This window comes from Ornithodoros turicata, chromosome 9 (assembly GCF_037126465.1).
Source record: "Ornithodoros turicata isolate Travis chromosome 9, ASM3712646v1, whole genome shotgun sequence".
In the NCBI taxonomy this organism is placed as follows: domain Eukaryota; kingdom Metazoa; phylum Arthropoda; class Arachnida; order Ixodida; family Argasidae; genus Ornithodoros; species Ornithodoros turicata.
The window spans coordinates 104660-127223 of NC_088209.1; the positions used below are offsets into that span (position 1 = coordinate 104660).

At 46.5% G+C, this 22564-nt stretch overlaps 1 protein-coding gene across 1 annotated transcript; it reads right to left on the bottom strand.

Annotated features, from left to right (window-relative positions):
* Positions 1–749: 749 nt before the first annotated feature.
* LOC135369172 (uncharacterized) lies at positions 750–22173 on the bottom strand. The gene is made up of 17 exons (XM_064602822.1): positions 22022–22173; positions 15652–15861; positions 15353–15495; positions 11931–12042; positions 11688–11842; positions 10516–10641; positions 10318–10405; positions 8582–8718; positions 7624–7701; positions 7136–7204; positions 4764–4884; positions 3623–3738; positions 3230–3299; positions 2402–2502; positions 2226–2292; positions 1571–1597; positions 750–1037 (listed from the first exon to the last, which is right to left on the bottom strand). The coding sequence occupies exons 1-17, from the start codon at positions 22062–22064 to the stop codon at positions 907–909; spliced, it is 1794 nt and encodes a 597-aa protein (XP_064458892.1). The 5' UTR covers positions 22065–22173; the 3' UTR covers positions 750–906.
* Between the last annotated feature and the right edge of the window lie 391 nt (positions 22174–22564).

Consider the following 22564-nt stretch of genomic DNA (forward strand, 5'->3'; position numbering starts at 1 on the left):
AGCAGCCGCGGACGGCCGACGCGATGCTCTCGTGACGTGGAGAAGGCGCCGTGCCTCCTTCTTGCAGCTCGCGCGCCGTTTATACATGCTTGAGCTGTGCCGCCGTACGTCACTGGTCACCTGAGGGGAGTAGTATACGTCACAACGTCCTCTCGTTCTGCGATGCTTGCTTTTCACGAGGAGGAGGATTCTTCAAAGGTGTGCGGAACAGAACCCCCGCGCTCGCTCTGTGGGGCGCCTACTCCAATCGTTCATGCGCAGGAACCGATTTTATTCGTTGGAAAGCACTCTGCAGCGAAACAATAAAAAAATAAAAAATTGGGGGTCACCTCGGTGCTCCTTAGGACCATTGCTGTACATGTCCAAGGCAACCAGAAGGCATAGTGACTTGCTGTGAAACATTGATGAGACACAACACCTGTGCGCGTGATTGTATTCTATCATATAGTCTATAGACTGAGCAGCAACGTCAGCGCCCCAAAATATGCCACGCGCGGTAGTTTAGCAGACGACGTGGCACTTTCAAATACATGGTCTCGAGTTGTTTGCACTTGGCAAGATGCACTGCTTTTTCTGTGTATTTCCTACAGGTTTCATAGCTCTCCTCGGCGGTACCGCTTGGAACACCACGAAGAACCCACGGATGAAACTCTCTACTGTTTCGATCCGTGGCCGCTTGGGCCCGAAATGGCGCTGTGCAAACTTTGTTGCAACAGCATTATTCTCTGTAACATATTCAGATTTGGAGCTTAAGAAACACGCACTGTATTGAACCAGGCTCTGTGGCATGTAAATATACAACCAATATAAATTAACCAATGTAAATATAGCGCAGCCAGCACGTCTTGATGTAGCCATGGGACGCTGGTCACTGCAGATATGTGCCGTCAAGCCCCTAGACTGTACTCAGCCTTGATTCTGGAGAAATATCGCACTGATCTGATTCTTGGGGCAAACCCGAACTGCGACGTAGACTGCCGCAGCTGTCAGGACGATCCCGAGGAAGAGCATGCCAAATCCAAGACAAGCCATGTTCCCTGCCAATGTCGTCAAGAAACGTGTCAGTTGTGCTACAAGTGTCCGAGGGCGCGCAAAGTAGCGGCTCTACCCAACGCGCTCTGTGCACTCAGTCTCTCGTACTGCGGTGCGTCATCTTAACGGCCTTTGAGAGACACGACCGCGATACGAGCCCAGGCGAAGTTTCCAAGGTCGTTCATTAATTTTCCAGCCTCCCCCCCCCCCCCCTCCTCCACCCAGTCGTCCGTACGTGACGAGGCAGAGCAGCACTTTCGTGCTCCGACCTGCAAGCTGGCGCGTGGGAGATCATCGAGAGCGCGGCGCTCCGGAAATGGAGCAACACCGTTTAGTACAAAGGAGCGCGCTCCCGGCGCTCTGTGACCGCTACTTAACGCGCCCTAAATCGTGATGCACGCCCGGACTTAACATGTGCATAGAGAAACCGGCTGTGACTTTGCTACGAGAAATTAGCCACATCACTGGTACGAGTGACAAACATATGTGTCTGATAGGGCCCTTGAAGTTACTGTCATAAATAAAAACAAATACTTACCGGACGTGTAGCCTTGAGTTACTTGTACTGCAATGCAAGGGTGGATAGATTAAGAATACAGAGCACATTTTACTTGTCAATCAATCAATCTTGTGAAACAGTGCATCGAGTGACACCCTTTTAATTGAATATGGCTCCTATAGAGTGCAGCACTTGACGATTTTACAGTGGATCCCATAATCTACTAAGCCCAACACGCAAAACTGTTCAGTATTTTCAGTCGTCAAATCAATTTCGAATCCTTCCTGTCAAGATTTAGCTCCTCCTGTCTGATGCTTGTGTTACGCCACACATCGCAAAACATACAGTTTCGCATCATGCAAAGCATGTTGCAAACACGCGCTGCAGTATACAGAAGGCGTGTCATGCCTTGGGCAGAAAAAGAATTCCGTAATAATGTCGCTTTTATGAGAATACTCTTATTGGGGCACGTGCAGTATACCCAGAATATTACGATAGTACCAAAGCACGGCAAACACAATACCACAGAGTATTTTTAGGGACAACGCGATATTCTTATTTCCAGGTGACACTGCCCCCGACTAGTGTCTCCAGCCGCTCTGCAAATTCCGCTTGAAATTCAATAATAACCATGCCTCTCGCTTTTCTTCCTACCACATCATATTTCCTTGCACACTGATTACAGAATATTCACCTGCAGAGGCACTTGGAGCAGCTTTCCGGTAGCCATTAGATACGCTCACTGCCTTGTAAGTCAGGGGCTGAAACAGAAGGAAAAGCATGTTTATTTCGGGACTCCTGGACCATTTCCCAGGCACATGATCAGATCACAATACAGTGACACTATCGAAATTCTGGAACAATACTTACATCATTTCCGAAGCTAGCGTTCACTCGGAACAAAAACTTTCCTTGGTCTACAACGGACTTCAGGTGCTCGATGGCGGCGTCTGTGTCAGCGTCTTCGAAACCTATTGACGAAAGCAAGATGCGTTTCTGTAACCAGGCTGAAGAAAAACTGGCTCGCAATAAAGGGCCGGCCGGGGAAGGGGGGGTGGTTATGTATTTATGCGAAAATTACGTAGCAAAGGTCGGTCAAACCCAAGTTCGACTTCCCATTCCACCCGCACTAGGATGTCGATCAAGTGTAGCGTTTTAACGCATTAATTCTCTCGAAAACACTTTTCTACCCGCTGTTTACTTTTCTTTTTTTTTTTGCGGACATGTGCGCTGGGGAGATAGTTTTTATCACAGATCAGGGGAAGCTATGCTGCAGCGCCACATGATGCCGCCTATAAGGCTCCAATAGTTTCAGTGTCTGTCGCAACGTAGATGTGATGTGGTGTGATGTGAATAAAGAAAAAAAAATGGGGATGTGAGTTTCGACGAAGTCAAAACGTAGAGGTATGCGGCTAGCTGTTGCAGCCAGTAACAGCAACCCTTAGGGCGGGGCTGAACCGTGCAGTTCTTAGATTGAACACTACTAGCCAAGTGTAGACCCGTACAATTTGCCCTTAACAATGTGCCTGTCCGTTTCATGGCTTACGTCTTGTGGGGCAGCGCAGTCTACCATGTTTATTACCTGGGTTATTTTTCTTGACAGATACTGGTCCTAAAACCCCAGGAGTAAGGCACTAACTGTCCGGTATGCAGACGTCACAAACCTGTTATAAACATGCCTTACGTACGTGTACGAACCTTTGACGTTGCGAGATGGGAATACAAATCCGGTTGCAGTCATGCCAGTCCTGGTGTCATTAGGGACGAACTGCGCACGATAGGCATAAACACATTAACCACCCGAGTTTTCACAATTTTCATGACACCGTGTCGGAAACAGGACTCGACACACAGCAATCCCCAAGCAGCACAATGTGTGTGACAATCCCAGTGCATAGCGATAGACAGCTGCAATGCACAGGGATAGACATAGGGGTAAATAGCAAAAGGGTATAGACAGTCTGCAACTCTGCAAAATGAAGCACTCCACTGATAAAGCGCCTGCCAGCCACACCTATGCACCTGGACATTCAAAACATTGCGCTGCCTCGTTAAGTTTTACCGCAGAGTTCGCAGGCACTTGACACTGACCCAGAATATTGTGAACCTCAATGTTTGGGAAATGCCGAGGGCTTCGACGACAGCTTCGCGGTAAGCTTCCCGGAGATCGTGAAGGGATTCAATGTCCTTGTCGAAATTGGTGTTTCCTGCGTGCAACGGTGCAATGACATTATAAAATAGAACTTCCAAAATGGTACATTGTGGTACTCTATGGTACTATATAGAAGGATAGAAAATCCAGTAAGCCCGTAAAGAAATGTGAGGGGAAGCGCCTCAATGTGAGAGCTGCCGATATTTCGAACAGAGACTGTCCTTCTTCTGGTACAATGGGAATATGTACTATGGTACGGTCAGTCGCTCTGCACCTTTATAACACAATAGACCCTTTTCAAAAGTCAGTCTGGCCACCTTCTAGCAGACGACATTCGGCCATATCTTGGGCACGCCGTACATGTGGTGCCGTGTATGGCAAGCGAGCGCGCGATGGCGAACGAGAAATCAGTGGTCGAGAGACTTGACGAACATACCAGATGGGTTTTCCCAAAGACGTGTGGACCCTTTTTGTGAACATATGAGTTCATCTGGCACGTCTGGCCGCGCTAGCGAGCTACCTATGTGCACTTGCTGAAGAGACCATATATGTACTATTGGGGACACGGTTAGCTAAAATCGCCTGTCAGTGTGCTCCGCCGTCCCATAATAGATCGGTTGCGCTTGAAAGTGTTGTGCCAATATTGTATTTGAAGGTGGACCATGTGCACCACGTGATCATTACTCGAAAGAAATAATCTTGCAACACCTGGATATTTCAGATGCGACAAACCACGGAGTGCTGATTTTAGACGACCGTGTCCCCTACAGTACTGTATTCTGTGTAGATTAGAACCTTGGCAACGCAGCTTGGGGATCTGTTCCCATCCGCCCAAAAGTCACCAGCGCCATGCATGCGTTTAGCGACAAGTCACTGGGACAAAGCATTGCGGTGGACACACTATACACAACCTACGGTTACAGGTTTCGCTTAGCGCGACGTGAAGAAGGATACGTGTTGCAGGGGCATATTGTGGCCACGATAAGGATCACCCGGTGAACATAACTATGACGTGTACACACCACTTATCGCAAGGCGTAGTCATTGCTATCTCGACAAAATTGTCGCTGGTGTGCTTACCTTCCAGAGTTATGGCAAGCGTGCGAATGTCACCTTGATGGAAGCAACGGTACAAGTTGAACACGTCCCAGTATCTCACGTCCTCATCGTAGGCCACCACGTGTCTCTGTCTTTGCACTACCTGTGTGTTAGCAAAGCACGCCGAGCATTATGTTCCAACACGCCTTCATAACTTATACCACGGTCACTCAATACTCTTTTTGGTCAGGAAACTCGCGCGAGAACTTCAGTTCGGCGGCAGGGCGGAGAGTGGTGGCGCGGCGATCGCTCGGGGGGAGACTTTCGTGTCTGCCGGTGCCTGCGCGTATGGCTTGCAGAGTGTTTCTATGAGTGTTTGGAAGTGTACACTCTTGCTTCCTTTGTGCTTGTGTTTTGAATGCGTAAGCAGAGGTTATTTTTTAAATATCCTTGACGTTTATTGCGATCTTTGCACTCTGTTCGTATGTAAGAATGATCTGCACATATAAAGGAGACATCGCCTGATTCGAACGCGCAACATTTCGTTAATGATTATACGTTCTTCATGGAAGGGGAGCCTTAACTTGACGAGGACTGAATGAAAGTACTTTTTCTTTGTGTAAAAAATAGAGATGACTTGGTCTACGGGAAACATTCGCTAATAGCCTTATTGTAGATGTACTGCGATGAGCGACGTTTGTTGAGCCTTCAAGTTGTTCACTGTGTGATATGAGTAGCATCAGACACTAAGAACCGTAAAATTTTCAAATATAAGTCATTCAACATGATATTTATACAATAACTCATCTTGGTGCACAACTTGGGGGGAAAGATGTAATGCCAAGTCGGCTTAGTAAACGAAGTCCGCTTATACCTAGTTTTTATTGCACCGGAAGCAGGGAGAGGGAGGGGTGATGTTTTTCTCTTTTTATCTATTCATTTTTCCTTTTTTTTCTGTAATGCTCCTGCAAGGCGTCAAAAGCTTCTGCGGACCATAAACTACGACTCTAGAGCCCATTCATGGCCATGTATAGTGCTAAAAATATACAGTTTCCTTGTATTCATCCTCAATTTGAAGAGAAAGGCTAACACAAGAGATTTTGTCTCCGTCCCCCTGCTTATCTCTTTTCATTTTTATCTATTTATTTTATTTCATCATTAATATTATTTTTTGTTACGAGATACCACCGTGTTGTTCTCGTAAACGTAGTTTTTGGGCAATCCCCAAATTTCCTTCTGTCCTCCCAAGTAAAACTCCATTCCACATTTTAAATAGTTTGCTCAGTGAAATGTCCTGGAACTGATCTGACTCATATCTCGAGGCTATCTACAACGCGATGACAGTGTAGCGGTTGAGTTTGACATCTGAATCTTGTCAGCCAAATTCAATTCTATAGGTGGAAAGCGCTATCAGCTAGGCCACACCTCAGCAAGAGCAAATTCTATCGTGCTAATTTAATAACCCGGCTTGAATCCTGTTGGAATCGGCAAAGGAACATATCATTTCCTCCGTACAGAGTATTCGTCCAAACTACATTCAGGAGGCACCAATCACTGTACCTGCTCGTTTTGTTGTGATCTCTCACGAGTTTTCCCATCATCTCTTCCCAAAGTGTGTAAAAATTGCTATCTACGATACGTTAAGCCTTGTGCATGGCACTGCACCACATCAAAAAACAATATAAGCTATTTCCTCGCCGAAAACGATCGAGGCATACTATTTATAGCATGTGTATCCCTCGGCTCTCATACCGCCAGATATCATTTTAGACGATTAAAATACAGGATTTCTATACGTACTTCTTCTGAAGTCTTATCTGTCTGCGCTGAAATAGAATCACCTCGTCATTTTATCTCTGTTCAAGTTACAACAACACCTGCTACGAGGAAAACAAGAAAATCACGCGTTTGGAAAGTTTCGCCCTCACGCAATAACTACGGAAAGCGTCATTAGCTTACAGTATATCACTGGATTGAGTGACTGTGCAACGAAATGCAATCATATGTTTCTCAACCATGATTGAGAGCCCCGAGTGAGAGCAAAAGTAAACTTTTCCGTGTCAAAGAAAGACAACAACGAAAGCTGCAATATACGCAGCAAATCTGTAAATTTACGTTCACTGAACTGAAATGTGCTGACTCAAATCATGAATCGTTTCGAGAATTAATTATTTCTACTATGAACACGAAATGAACTTTAAAAAGTAGCTCATCAAATATTCCCTGAAAACACGCAGTGCTGCGGAAGCGTCGTCTGCTCCACGAGGGTGTCTCCCCCTGACCGACGCGATCGCCCCAAGCGGGAGCAATTGTCCCTAAGTGACCTAGTCTATTGTATTCGAGCGGTGTTCCCTAACCAGAAAGAGTATACCGTGCTTATACGGAAAGAAGTCACCAAAGCTGTTGGTACGTACACCCTTTTGTCTGGTCTCCATGTACGCTGGACGACGGGCCTCTCCTATACCGAAGTCCAGGGCATTGTCCTGTTACGGGAATGGTAGGTGGTGGCTGTATTGCGCAGGCAGGTCACTAGAGGCACGGTCCTTTCACTCTTACTTTACTCTTTACACGGACTTTAATTTGAGAGCAAGTTGTTTTTGCATCGTAATGCTCCATTAGTGTGCTTCAGGGTACCTTCACAGCAGCTGGACATCTGGTGCTCAGCGACATGACATGGAATAACGGCTTATTTGCTTAGAGTTCGTCTTGTACCATTTAGGGTGTCCAATGCTATAGGTTCGACCTATAGGAAGTGCAAGCTTGAGCAAAATAAGACCCAGCATTCTCAATGTCAGATTCATATTCAATCACGCAACTAATAACCGTACTCTTCCCTTTCTCTGAAGTGGACATGGAGACAGCAGAGCAAAGATGAAGAGCAAGCAAAACAAACTATACTTACGTAAGCGTAATACAAATTCTGCACTTTTTCGCCCGTGGTCGTAGCATAAACATGACAATTCGAAAGACGGCAACGGTGCTGAAAACGAGCAACAGAAAGAAATTTAAAAATTCCAGCTTTAATCCAACCATAACCATTCCCAACTATAGTCCTGGTTACACTGGCATGAGCGTACATAAAACAAGAAGATAAGACAAGAAGAGACGAGAAACATACACGTAACAACAACGCTTTATTGTGATGATGATGCGTGAGGTATCTCATCGCGATGCACGTACCAGGTGCAAGCTGAGCATAAAAGAACTTGCAGTATGCTTGGAAAACCTATCTCTTGTGTTTTTATAAAAAGGTAGAAAATCCAGGAAACTGGTGAGGAAATGTTAAAGGAGGAGCCTGAGGACAAGAGCTGTCGTTGTTCTTTTTTTTTTTTTCGAACGGAGACTGTCCTTCGCCCAGGAGAAGAACAGTCTCTGTTAGACCGTTCCACACAGCTTGGGTAGTACATTCTACCAATTTTTCTTCGAGCAAACGTGACAGAGAGAAGCAAGGGAAAGGGACGTCGCCCCTTATACCCTCGGAGGAGAAGGCACGCGTGGATTGACCCGGAATGGTAGAAGTACTATCTCTCTATCAGCTTGGGTAGGAAATTCTACCTTTTTTTCTTCGAGTGTACGGTATATGCAAGTAGGTCAGCCGTCTGAGCAGTTCCCCAGTGTCCCTCTCTCGCCCAGTGCCCGTGGATGCTGCTTGATTAATTAAGCAGCCTTTCGGGCAACCCTGAATGCCATTTCACTCCTCCTATATATACTGCCTTTTCCTCAGCGATTACTGATCTCTCCGTACTTCATGCAAAAGCGGAAGTGTGCTATTCTTGCCCACTAGTGATAATTAGAACAACTGTACGCACGTAAATGAAATACTTGTACATGTAAAGTAGGATCAATGTGATACGACTTACGTCTCCTGAGTGCTGAATGTCGTCTGCTATTTCTTCGCCCCATACAAGTTCTTCTTTTGACTTCGGTGTGAACCCTTCCCCTCCCATTGCTCTTGGTACACATGTCTCTGTGGTAACGTCGATTTCATACTGATATCCTGAGGATAAAGTACGTTTAACGCTGTAAGGCAACAAGCAAGTACGCATTCACAAAGAGTTTTTTGCGAACTGCTGATGTCCGCATCCGGGGCATCACAAGAGAAAGACAACGCTACCGTTCCTACATCTTTCTCTCTACAGTCTGTGCACGTTGTCTAGGGTGCACGTTGTCTAGGGTACACTATGATGACTGCCTTTGGCGCAACATTCGTGGCCCCTCAGGTCGACGATGAACAATTCGGTGATATAATTGATCGATGAATAATTCGGTCTCTCAGGGTTCAGTTCTTGGTCCCCTTCTATTCCTCATATATATATTAATGACCTTCCTTCAGGCATACCTTCCACTATAAGACTATTCGCCGATGATTGCGTTGTATACAGGCAGATCAACTCTCCTACTGACCAACAATCCTTACAAACCGACTTAGCCCTAATTCAATGCTGGTGTGATGAGTGGCAAATGCCCCTGAATATATCTAAGTGCTGCATCGTGACATTTTCTCGCCGACGTGTCTCCTATCTTCCTCCCTTCTGCTACACAATTAGCTATTTTTAACCAGAGCAGATTCCTACAAATATCTTGCCGTTCATCCCTCTTCCAACTTAACTTGGAACGAACACATTAATCACATCGTGGCCAATGCTTCTCGCTCCTTGGGCTTTGTCAGACGCACCCTAAGATCGGCACCTGTCCATCTCAAGCTTCTAACTTTCACCACTCTGGTACGAAGCAAGCTTGAATACGCATCCGCAATATGGGACCCTCCCCAAAACTATCTCTGTGATTCCATCGAAGCCATTCACAATCGCGCTGCCCGCTTCATTGTCAACGATTACTGTTTCACTACCTCTGTTCCCGCGTTAAAACTAAGTCTCAATCTCGAGCCACTCCAACATCGTCGTCACTTCGCCAAGTTAACCCTCTACCATAGATTTTTTTTCACCTTGCCTGCTCGACATTCACCCATCTCACGCTCGAGTGTCATTTTTTCTCGCTTTGATCACACTAACAAGGTTACTCGGTTCCTCTGTATTACTAACGCGTTCTCCAAATCGTTTCTTTGCACAACCAGCATTGACTGGAACAACCTCCCATCATCAATCGCTACCATTGACGACCATACAGTTTTCCGTAGCTCCCTCTCTCGCTTTCTTCATCTTCAATACTAGTGTTAGTTCTGTTGTATTGCTTAGTTTATCGCTTTGTATACTTATTTGTATTGTTCTTATCCTGCTATTCCAAGATGTTGTTGTTATTTTGTTTCCTTGTTTCTGTTTTCTGTTTCCATTCTCAATGTCCCATGATGTGTACTCAATGTAGGATGATGTTCCAATATGATGTTCCCACCCCCATGTAATGTCCTCCGGACCCTTGGGGTTTTTTGAAATAAATAATAAATAAAATATACTTCGAGACTAATTAGACTTTGAGAGCTAGAAACGTGCAGCTGAGGTATAGCGCACGAAGTGCACGAAACGTTTAGCCTGGGCCTCTGAGGTTCCTATTGGTGAGGAGCATCCCTTGGTCAGTCATGTATCCATCTAGAAGTCCGTTAAAATGGGCTCCGGATCTACAGTACAGGACTTTATCGTACCGGCTCGGTAGTCGGAGATAATGATGACATCTTCATTTTCTTCCCTGTGACGAGTAGCTACAGCGCCGTTCTTAAGGTCAGCCCAGAGCTGGAAGAAACGTTATTGCTTGTTAGGTCATGCAGTTCTACAGGAGCTCCAGAGCGCTTCAGACAGTGAACTAAGCGGTTTGCTGTTGACTATGTGGAAGAGGTGCTTACATAAGAATACCAGACCACGTTTCCAGATCCTGGAAATATGTTCTCAGCTCTAAGGCTAAAAACGCTTGGTAACTTTGGAAGGGATAATGCTTTTTCTTTCCCGCCACAATAGAATCCCAGTGGTTCCTGCAAGGAAATGTCACAAGGCATGAGGCACTAAACCGCTTATATATGTGACTGTGACACAGTAACTGCTGCGCCGCTGGAACACACAAATATACGAGCACAACACAAGCTTCAACAAGAACCGTACTACGGCATAATTAGGACATCATACAGAGCACTATGTGAAACCTATGGAGTGGGCGGAGAAAACGTTTTGACTGCCGAGAGTAACCACTGACGCAAAACAGCATTTCACCTGACAGAAGACCAGCTCTCGTGGCATAGTGGTTAAGATGATCGCTTTCCACGCCGAGACTGGGAGGTGACACGGGTTCGAATCCTGTCACCGGCTGTGCTGTCTGAGGTTTTCCCCCTGGGCTTTCCGAAGACGTTCCATACGAATCTCGGCACAGTTCCCCAGAAGTCGGCCGAGGAGGCATACGAACCCCTCTGTCCCCAACGCCTTCCTGCTGTCCTCTCTCAACCTGACCACGTCTGTACGCCGCTCATAGCCATAGTTGCTCCGCGGTGCTAACATGCAACTTAAAAAAACTAACAGAATGCGTGAAATGTTTTATACCCACTATTCAGCTACCTACAGCCCTCATAAGCTGACCCCACATGTACCATCCACGTGAAACTTGACCGTAGTGCTAATTTATGGTGCAAAGTCTTTGTATCAAAGCAAGACACGCTGATCGAGACCTGTCATAGGAGGACATGTAACGACAGAACAGTCTGTCGTGACGACAAACGTGTACGTCACACGACAAAAGTGCTTGTCGTTACGACAGGCGCCCCTGTCGTAACTACAGACTTGTTTTGTAGTTACGACGAAAGTTCTGTCATGACGACAGAAGTGTCTGTCGTACGACAAAAAATCCTGTTGTCACAACAGAAATTTCTGTCGTGTTTTTCGATCGGGGCACTTCAAAGCAATCGCCGTAACACGTGATAGCCCAAGATGTGTGCTCTGTAGTGAAACCTCTTGAAAGTGGGAGACAGTCGCACCATTTATTCGGTACTTTGTACGTCACCCTGGTTCAATAACGCCGCTGGGTAATTACCTGAAAGATGCTGTAATCCAACTCCTCAGTATAACTGGAGAACGTGTAGGTGGCCGTTTCTTTGTCACATAGTAATTGGGATACAACAGGAATCGGAGGACAGGCGTTAACATTCTCGGCATTTCGATCGCATCGAGGAGTTTTGGTTCCGTTTGCTGTAAGTGAAAGACAAGCCTTATACATTTTATTTACACGAATGGTACGAGGCACATCACGAGGAGCGTCAAGAAGAACGATACGTACTTGTCCAGGCGAATGATATGTTGCATTGCACGTCTTTTCCACTGGGAGAGTCATGCAGAACAGTTGTTGAACTCCACCGTGACAGGCCTGCCGCAATACTTGATTCAGGGGTCTGCAAAGACAGATCGATGTTGAGACTGCTTCCATGCTCGCTTTCTCAGGTATAAGTAGCTGGCGCATAATACCGTTTACGTACACTCCTCAGTTTTCGCTGTCATGTGTGAGAGGGTCACCTCACCACCCACCAGAACGTCAGCATCACGACACATGTATCGCACGTACGTTTTCTACCGGACGGCCCTTCCAAATGTATCGTAAGTACCGCCATCGAAATGGCTCTGAACTTCTGGCGTCTCGCCTGTTGCCTCTGTAGCATAAGTCACGCGGCGAAGCAACTTTGTTAGGGCTGATGAACTCCATTTCGTACCGTTCTCAAGTTGAACAGACAATTGGCTCCACTTTCGTTGACAATTATACGAGTGTAAATTGCACTGTCACAGCACACGCCGTATCGAACATGGAAGGCTTTTACAAGGGTATAGAGACATCGATTATCTCTCTCACAGGCCGGAGTCACGCAGATGTAGCGCTTTTATCATCAACATTCCAAAATACGGAAGTTTGAGGGAACAAAACGCACGATCGATGGAAAAAAGAACGCATTTGTGCACAGCATCATACGGACTAAATATCGTGTCCTCAGAATCCTACCAAAGTTATGTTACTGAAATCTTCTTGTCTCACTTTACATTCCTGCAAAATATATTAGCTCTACGTGACGAGAAAGCTAGAGAAAATTAATTTTTATTTTTGAGAACTGTGACGTCATGCTAGGCTCCGACGGAGCGCCCGGCTCTCATCTGGCAACGTTGTTGCCCTTCGCGTTTTCCGCGTGACACATCACACGACCGCTCCGACCTTGGAGAAAACACAAAGGAGGGAGAAGACATCTCTCCCATTATCCCCTCTTTCGAACAGCGTCACGTCATTTCTCCATCACGTGACCCTCCCCGGACGCCGGCGTCGTTGGTAGGAGACGAGTACCCTCTCCAGAACATGACATCATCGCAATTTGTGGGCTTATGATTACATCACCCGCTGCCTGCGTCATCGAAACTTGTGGAGGCTCAGCAGATCTTCAAAAATTGACAGAAATGCACAGCGTTCGTAAACAGGATTGAAATTTCGCGTATAGAATCCTTGAGGCACTTTCTTTTCATGGACTAAATAAAATACACGCTTTTGTCTCAGTCCGGAGTGGTGCTGCAGCGGCCCGTGGACGATATGGCGCCGCGTCACTACTACCGCACGCCATGGCACAAGCCAGTCAGTTCTATCGGCAACGTGGAGTGAAGCCGCGACTTGAGAAGCACACCCGGCCCTCCGAGACATTAATTCCATCATCGTCGACCAGTGCTCATGTGGGGGAACACTATGTATACCTGGTGACAAAACCTGTATACATTTGGTGACATACACGGACAACAATAGAATTCTGGACAATAAAAGTACGGTAGACAATTCGACCGTTCACCATCCCAAATTTTACATCGACTAAAGACCATCCAGGGATCACTTCGAAAGCCATCGCTGAAGGTGTAGTGCCTCGTTCCTTCGTGGAATCGCTAGGCGGCGACGTTCCGCACCTAATAGACGGCCTGGACAAGCGCGTTGCCGGAGGGAGACGTCGGCGAGTTCTTTTGATTGGGCGCGTCGTACACGGTGTAAACGACGCACCGCGGAGCATTCGCGCAAGTATAGAGCTCAGAGATGTGCCGCCACTGCTGCGGGAAATGCGGACACGTTCGCTAAAGAAAATGAACATAAGCGACGCGACGCCGAGAATGCCAGGAAACTGCGTGCTGCAAAGCGCACTACCGTTGCTGCCGAAGGAGGGGCCGAATTACGCGCGACGCTGCATAAATACTAAACTATACTACACTCGAAATACTTCCCTATAAGTATTTGTTACCCGCCTACTCAAACTGCCGAACCGAACCGCCATATGCGCACCGGCCGAAGTCGAACGTAAATGTCGACGCGCAGAAACCCAGCGTGAGCGCCGAGCACACAGGAGACGTTCAATTTGGACATCGTGGGTGATGTGAACGTGCCGACCACAGGCAACGGCACAACGATAGACCGTGTGTTCACGAGAAGGGCTCACACTACTGCGTTTCATTGCGTGCGGACGCGTGCGAGACATTCCGCAGCCCAGCGCAAGGAGTTCGCCCGAGCCGAGCTGAACTTTCTCCGACGCACGCATCGAGCCGCCCAAGCCTGAACATATCGCCGCCTGCTACGCTTGCGTGCTGAAGCGCTTCCCTTCTTTTGTGCGATATGAATTTCAACAAGGCCGTAGTAAACATGCAAGAAAAGGTGCAGGATTAATTACACTAGCACTTTAATTGCACACAAACTAACTGCAGTTTGCGTTACGCTGAACTCAAACGTAGGCTTCAAGTTTCCGCCGCAACTATTCATGAAAGGCTCGCATTGGCTGACACTATCGATGCCCACATGTATGTGTGAGAGAGAGAGAGGGAGAATACCAGTTTATTTACAAACATTGGAGCTGAGTGACACCCATCGGGGTCTGCTGCACCATTTCTTGAAAGCGTTTCAATAACGCATGAATAAAATAATATGCATACAGAACAGAAGACACCATGCGACGACACACACACACAATAAATATGCATATGACTTGAGATGTGAGGTACATCCCGGTGCTGTTGTGATCTAATTTACATGCGTGTTAGTAACGGGTGATAATACGGGAGTCTTTCCAGCGGATTGCTTACGTGAGTTATGTAGCATGTATACGCACGTATATGTGTCTGCACGCAATGAAACGCGGTATAGTGTCAACCAAGCTATATGGTGTGCGCTGCATGGACTACATCTCCTACTACAGTATTCACAAACCCATTCTCCGCATCGCCAGAACTGAAGACCACCCAGACGAAGAGGAATCGTCCGAGTGATTGTGTACGTTGACAGTTTTGACACACATACTTTCAGGTTATTTCATGGCATGAGGAAGAGAGTTTAAACAGATGGGAAAGTCCTAAGATAACGCTTCGGGTAACATGAGGTGTCAATCGCCTGATTCGTTTGAAGTGGCTTAGATAACGTTGTTGACCTTTCAATTGACAGCTTCCTTGATATAGTATCGTTTCCGTATAGAGTGCTGGCCATCTGCTAAAACTCCTGAACGTAAAAGTGTGCTTCTTTCGCATCCGAAATGGAGTCGTCGTCCTTGGTCTGTAGTAAATGCTATCGCATTTCATACGCGTTTGGTCGTGCGCCAAAGACTACAGTCATTTTCTAATTCATTTACTCGCTAATTTTTCCCGAGCAAAAATATCGGTCAACCTTGAACGACACTCGCGCACTCGATATGAACTTCTTCTGCTCACCTTCTTTCCATCGAACCGGAACAGCTTATCTGGCGTGAGAAATTGCACTTGGTGTCCGCGTCTTTCGAAATCCACGGGAAAGAAAATGTTGGTCTTCTCAACTTCTGGGATGCCCTTCGCATAGTTGCATGACTCGTCTAGAGCTGCGTATGTGACAATCACCATTAGAACTACGTCAAGTATTTCAATCACGTAAACATCCAAGTTCCCGGTATGTCGTGCGCCGCGTAGCGTAAACGCAAAAAAATATAAATAACAAAAGATAATAATCACTTTTGACAGTTCCCGACGTTACTTACTGTTAGCCAGAATGATCGTGTCCTTCCCGAAGTCGATCATTTTGATGTATTCCTTGTTATGCGACGTCTCCGAAACGTACAGCAAATTTCCCCTTCCATTGCCTTTGGCAGTGTATGCGATGGTGTACAACTTGAGTCCTCTCTCCCACCATGTGTCTACTAGGACATCCACCTTAAAGTCAGAAGGAAAGGATGGAGGCTGCTCTTCCCCTGGCAAAAAGAAACGGGCGATATGTACACACATGTGCTTGGTTTATTATATTGTCATCAAGTCTATCCTGCGTTGTGTATTGTTAACGCCGCGAAGCGGCTGCTCAATCAGTGCTGTACAGATGTCAACCGACGTGAGACAGGCAAAGGATGGGGGATAGACGAGGGTTGTGCGTTACATGCCGACATCTCTCTGCAAACCCAGGAAAACCGACAGTTTGTTTGGTTGTAAGACAAAAAAAAGAAGGCACGGAAGAACGAGAAAATCGTAAATTCTTCCGTTGTGGCACATTGCCCAGTATGCAAAGAATATGCCCAGTAATATATACAGGGTGTTCCATTTAAGATTGACCCCACCTTTAAAAAATAATGAATCATCGTAGAAGAGTGAAACCAAGTGCATAGTGTAACCAGTGACCTGGAGCATTTCATAGTATTTTTGTCGCGCAATTAATTGATTAATTAATTAATTTAATTTTCTAACATTTTAATTAGGAGGATCACACCGGAGATGTCAACGCCCACAACTTCACAGTTGACATGAGAAAGCGAATGCAGTGTGTTGCAACTCTCTAGCTCATACGAGTCTTTTTTTCCCGGGCCAGCAGAAAGGGCCCGGAGTTCCGAAACTACGACGGAATCAGTTTCCGTCGCGCGAAAAGAGCGCTTGATTGCAGCGCTTTCTCACGGCCGCTTGACGAACAAGCATTGATGTCGTCCGTCCCGCCTATGCTGTTATCTGTCACGGGTGCGGGGACACCAGCGAGGTCACCAGCGAGGTCACTGCGGCGCTTTATCTCTTGATTCTTTGTTTTTTAGGCGTGAAGCGACACAAAACACGGGAAGCGGAAGTTATCTGCTCACGGCTTACCTTGAACCACGAGCGCGAGATTATTAAATCAATAAGAAAGGAAGAAAAGCTGTGGGCTATGAAATTTATGAAGCCGCTCTTTTACACCTTTTCATTTGCACCCACTCTCTGCGTTGTAGCACAAGTTATGTCTTTTCCAACGAAGAGACACAACGAAGTGCTACAACGCAGAGAGTGGGTGCCAACCCAGGAAACAGGCCTTGGAGGAACAGCCCTTGGGCTGTTGCTCAACGTACACCCGTGTGCACTTCAGCTTGCGTCATGGAGTTCACAGAAATGTGGTTGCTTCAACCTGAAGAGAGAAGAAGAAAAAAAACGATATTGTGCGATTCGGGGGCATCAAAGGCATCGTTGCTTCCCTCTTACGTGTCTCTGAAGTACCGATAAGCGATAACTGTACGAGGGCATTGTTTGTTTTCTCATCGACATTGTACTGGACACGGTTCCATCTCAACACATGGTATAGACTCGTCAAGCTTCTTCATCGCATACAGGAGGGTGCAGTAAAAGCGTCTCGATGTCACCTTTATGTGAGGAGATGTTTAAACGAAAATTGTTGCAAGTGTGCGCTGCATTACGGTGACCGTATATACCCAACAAATGGAGTTGTGCTTGACTTTTACGGATTCAACTCTGCTGCTGGACAGTTGGTCCTCCGCTTGATGTACTGATTGGGACAAAAGTTTAGCAACACCATGGTGTCGTACTTCTCAATTCGAGCGACAGCTGTGCAGCAAACAGGAGCGGACAATCACACTGACATGGATAGAATATAGCCGGTCACTCGTTTCTTATTCGATCTCTTCCTGATAGTTAACAGAGGGCCGCTTCGACGAAGAAATACGTCAGCGCCGTGTTCCGTAAACGGGTACCAAAAGCTGCACCAATTGCTCATGTACTATGTCTGAAATGCTTTTTTCTTTCTTTTCTTTTGCGTGCAGAGCAGCAGGGTGCCCGGCTTGACAAAGTGAGACGTGATGATGGACATTGGATGACGAAGGACACATAAACAATTGTTTGATTTTTTTTGTGTGTGTTAATTCCGTGTTAGCGCCGCGAAGCAACTGTGGCTATGAGCGGAGTACAGACATGGCAGATGGAGAGAGGACAGCAGGATGTAGCGGGGGGTTTGTTCAGCTTCAGAGGGAACTGTGCCGACATTCGTATGGAAAGTCTGTCGGAAAACCCAGGGAGAACCTCAGACATTACATCCGGTAACGGGATTCGAACCCGCGGAAATCCCAGCCACAATGTCACGGTAGTTGGGACATCAATAAATATTGGTTAATACACGTTACCAACCAAAGAGAGGAAAAACGACCCGAAACGCGCGTAGCCAAGTAGCGCAAACAAAAAGTCATCCATACGCAAATATGGCTGCGTAAATCAGTTGTTTCAAGGACGAATCATAAAGGACAAAGGTGGCGAGGCCGGCTCTGTAGTTTGGGGACTTTGGAAACAGATGTTCGTAACTGGGATGTTGCCATTACCGTTCGAATATCGAGCATTATTTGTGCATTAGCATTATTAGCTGTATTTGGAGCACGCGAAGTTGATGCGTAAGCGTGCAGAGGAACCACCCACGTTGTGGCTTCCAAGTGGAGCTCCCTCAACCAGCCCTGCTGAAAAGTTTGAAACCTCGAAGGAACCTGACAATATTCACCCATAAATCTACTTTTAAAAGCATCGCCATAAGAAAAACAACAAACTACACGCGCTCTTCGATTTTCAATGCGCGCATCCCGCGGCGGTAGGTAGATGATGCCTACTTTACGAGGCGAAAAGAATCAACTTAGTGCTCTAATATCGGCCTCTGTGATAGTTTACCATCGCTCATATCACGATATTCCTTGCCTGCGCGCCACTGACCTCAGACCTCATCCCAAGCTCCGTGCATCGAAGCAAGAGTCTCGTGACAGCGAGGGATTTGTTTTATTTTTGCGTGCGCAACAAATTCTGCGAACTTATCTGTCTTGTAGGGTGTTTGAGATGCCGTACAGAGCATTCAACTCACGCGTTTCTTGCAAAATGCGTGGTGTATTTGCGTTAACTCACCTGGTTGAGGGCCTCAACCAAAGCTTCAGTGTATCTCGTGAAGCCTCCTTTACAGGTCGGAAATTTGGAACCAAAATGGAACCTCGAAGAACCCAATATTCGTCAATGAAACTTGCACTAAATGTTTCGTTATGACACAGGCAACGTCCCACTAGAGAACGAATGCAAAGCGGCAACAACGGAGCGTGCTGCACGCGATTTTCTATTCCTAATACATGGCTTCTATGGTAGCAGTATCAGGTGAAGCCTGCTTTACGTTTTGTCCCGAATTGCTGGGCATGGGTTAGGATGATCGCTCTTCACGCAGAGAGTGGAAGGTGCCACGGGTTGGAATCCTGTCACCGGCTGTGCTGTCTGAGGTTTTGCCCTGGGTTTTCCCAAGATTTTTCAGACGAATGTCGGCACAGTTCCCCCTGAAGTCAGCCCAGGACGCATACTACGCATTCCCCACTCCTTCCTGATGTCCTCTCTCCATCAGTACACGTCTGTACGCCGCTCATAGCCACGGTTGCATTGCGGCGCTAACACGAAATTTAAAAAAAAATGTTCTAGATAAAATATGTATATTTCTCCTTTACTTTGATCCATCCCTGTGTGGAGTTTATTACAACGTTCGGCCCCACTTAGCGCGTAGTTTGCACGCACAGTATGAAAGGGTGAAGTTGATGAAATATAAGTCGTGAACGTCCCATGTCAACAGCTTGCTATTGCATTGCTGCTATTGCATTTGACGGAGTGTGCTTTCGCATGTAACGTGAAGTAACGTGAGAAGACAGACACTCCTACAAATGTACTACCTTGTAGGAGGTTGTATGACTGTGTTTAGTGGCCTGCAAAATAATACACCTGGAATCAGTGCCTGGTTTGTGTGCTTGTCAGTTCTTCACTATTCCTCTTTGTCACACTCCACGGTTGATTGTTTTTAGGTCTTCTCTGCTGTGGGACCCATACGGAAAATGTTCGTACCACTGCGGAGCCTACGAAAGATGTGCCATGGAATATAGGGCGGAGAGAGACGTCCATGAAGAATTTTGTAATGAATCATCTCAATATAACCAGTTCGACGAACCATGGGAAATATAATTGCGACGAACAACAACAACAATAAATGAAGAAGTGACGATGACATGGGATGTTTCCCCGACGAAGTCATTGCTGTAAGTCCTCTTGCAGGTACTTCAGACTGCCATGTGGGAATGACTCGGGGATCAGAAGTTACAAAAGAAAATGTGCTTATACATATATATATATATATAATATAGCATACGCTCAATGAAGAAAAATAGCATACGCTCTTTGGCTGCACGTTGAACATATGTTTATAAGTCCCAAACGTCGCCACACCAGCATTGGACAGCTGTTTCGGCCTTATTGGGCCTTCATCAGCAATGCGTAGGTGGGCGTAGGTGAGCGTATGCTATTTTTCTTCATTTAATACTTTACTGGCTTCGCACTGGGCTTTCACAGGTGAGTCACTCACCCTGACGGGAGGACATCACGTTCCACGTGACCTTCCGACGCCACTTGCTCAAACGTCGCCCACCTACGCATTGCTGATGAAGGCCCAATAAGGCCGAAACAGCTGTCCAATGCTGGTGTGGCGACGTTTGGGACTTATAAACATATGTTCAACGTGCAGCCAAAGAGCGTATGCTATTTTTCTTCATTTAATACTTTACTGGCTTCGCACTGGGCTTTCAGAGGTGAGTCACTCACCCTGACGGGAGGACATCACGTTCCACGTGACCTTCCGACGCCACTTGCTCAAACGTCGCCCACCTACGCATTGCTGATGAAGGCCCAATAAGGCCGAAACAGCTGTCCAATGCTGGTGTGGCGACGTTTGGGACTTATAAATATATATATATAGATACTCATGGAACGATGCGACAGCACCAGAGGACACGTGTTTCGCCGTGTTTGCGGCTCGTCGGCCCTGGGTAGCTGCGCATCGTTCGGGATTGGCAAACCAGGGGTCACTCAGCGAGCGATATACACCTGGGAGGGTGACTGAGCACTCCTCAATGCCACAGTGCAAGCCAGTGAATTATAAAGAGAGGAAAAAAGCCATTAAAAAATAAGAAAAATGACGCTAGATGTGTTTGAAATTCAATCTTACAGATTAAGATGGCTTCTATGGCTGCACGTAGAAAAACAGATACTCATGGAACGATGCGACAGCACCAGAGGACACGTGTCTCGCCGTGTTTGCGGCTCGTCGGCCCTGGGTAGCTGCGCATCGTTCGGGATTGGCAAACCAGGGGTCACTCAGCGAGCGATATACACCTGGGAGGGTGACTGAGCACTCCTCAAAGCCACAGTGCAAGCCAGTGAATTATAATGCAGGAAAAAAGCCATTAAAGGAACAAATAAATGATACTAGACGTGTTTGTAATTCAAACTTACAGAGGGCTGTACCTCATACTCATGGCTGTCAAACAAGAGGGATGAAAAGTGTGTCCTTAATGTCTCATTTTCGTCGGATCCACACTCTAAGAAAAAAAAGTAAAATACGGAGTAATTGCAGCTTCTAGTCCTCTGTACCGCAATTACTCCTTACTTTACTTGTCTAACCCCGACATTTACTCCACAGGACTGCAAGTAGTCACAGAACGTTGCCAATGGTCTTCCGAATGCAACAGTCTACGTAAATATGTATTCTTTGTCAATTTGATGGCATAAGGCTGTATACATAAGCAAACTTAGAAATTTCTCACCTACACAGAGTAAGACACAGTTAACGTTTCTTTCTTTGAAAATTGTGCCGTATGTATGTCGCAAGATTTTATATTACTCGATGTATCACAGTTCACGGTTTGATTCAAAGTATTTTCATGCATGCACTCGAGTTATGTACCTGAAACTGTTAGAACAGTGCCTAACATGCAGTCTCCACTTTGTGACGTTCGTTTACTCCCGTGCATTTACTCCCGAAAGGGACTATTTTCTGTGGCCATGCAGTTAGTCCCCAAAAGTTAGTTAGTCCCCCCTAATTTTTTTTTTCTTAGAGTGCAGAAGGTCCTGGTCCATGTTCTCCTACCTCGCTCACGAATACCTGGACTGCCGCCTTTATAGAATTTGAAATAAAAAATCTCATCTGAAAAAATCTCAGGTGATTCTAGAAATAGCCTGAGCTCTGTTCAAGTTGCCGGCTAAAGTGATACTGGAGCACGCTGCAGGCAAACGAATTCACGTAAAAGTCACGTCCGATGTAGCTTTTGACACGCAACGTACCTTTGGACAACGAGACAGCGAGGAGAATCCACAAGAGCAGCATCTTGCTCACACCCTAGGACCCGACTGAAACTTTTGCCAGACGCGAGATTATGTCGTATGTGCTTGAACAACTACTTATCTAACACGTATGAGAAGAGGCTCAGAACGATACCTGCCTTCAGGATACAATACGCCGCCACTGTATAGTTCCCTGGAGTGAGCCATGCTCTGATAACAGTGTATCTAATCTACAATCTAGCACCTGGGCGATTCCACGCGAAATGATCCAGCGGACCCGCTCGGCCCCCACAAAACGATCTCAAATTTTTACGAAATTTTTTTTAGCAGTCCCTAATAATGCAAAACGACACACCACGAAACATTTCTTCCCAAATCTCAATGTGGCGGGTGCTAGACACGAGCAAAGTTCGCAGCGCTGGCGAAAACCGTGCCTGGCGTGAACGGCAACTGCGGCTCATAGAAAGCACCTAGAACTGTGCGGTTTTCTTTTGCATATAGAGGTAGCTATGCTCTACACAACATCCAAATCCCGGTTGTCGT

Coding starts and splice junctions, on each gene's coding strand:
- LOC135369172 (XM_064602822.1), bottom strand. CDS start 22,064: ATGCTGCTCTTGTGGATTCTCCTCGCTGTCTCGTTGTCCAAAG. Junction 12,043..15,352: donor TCCGGTTCGATGGAAAGAAG/GTGAGCAGAAGA, acceptor CTGTCTTTGCAG/ACCCCTGAATCAAGTATTGC. Junction 11,843..11,930: donor CATATCATTCGCCTGGACAA/GTACGTATCGTT, acceptor TTTCACTTACAG/CAAACGGAACCAAAACTCCT.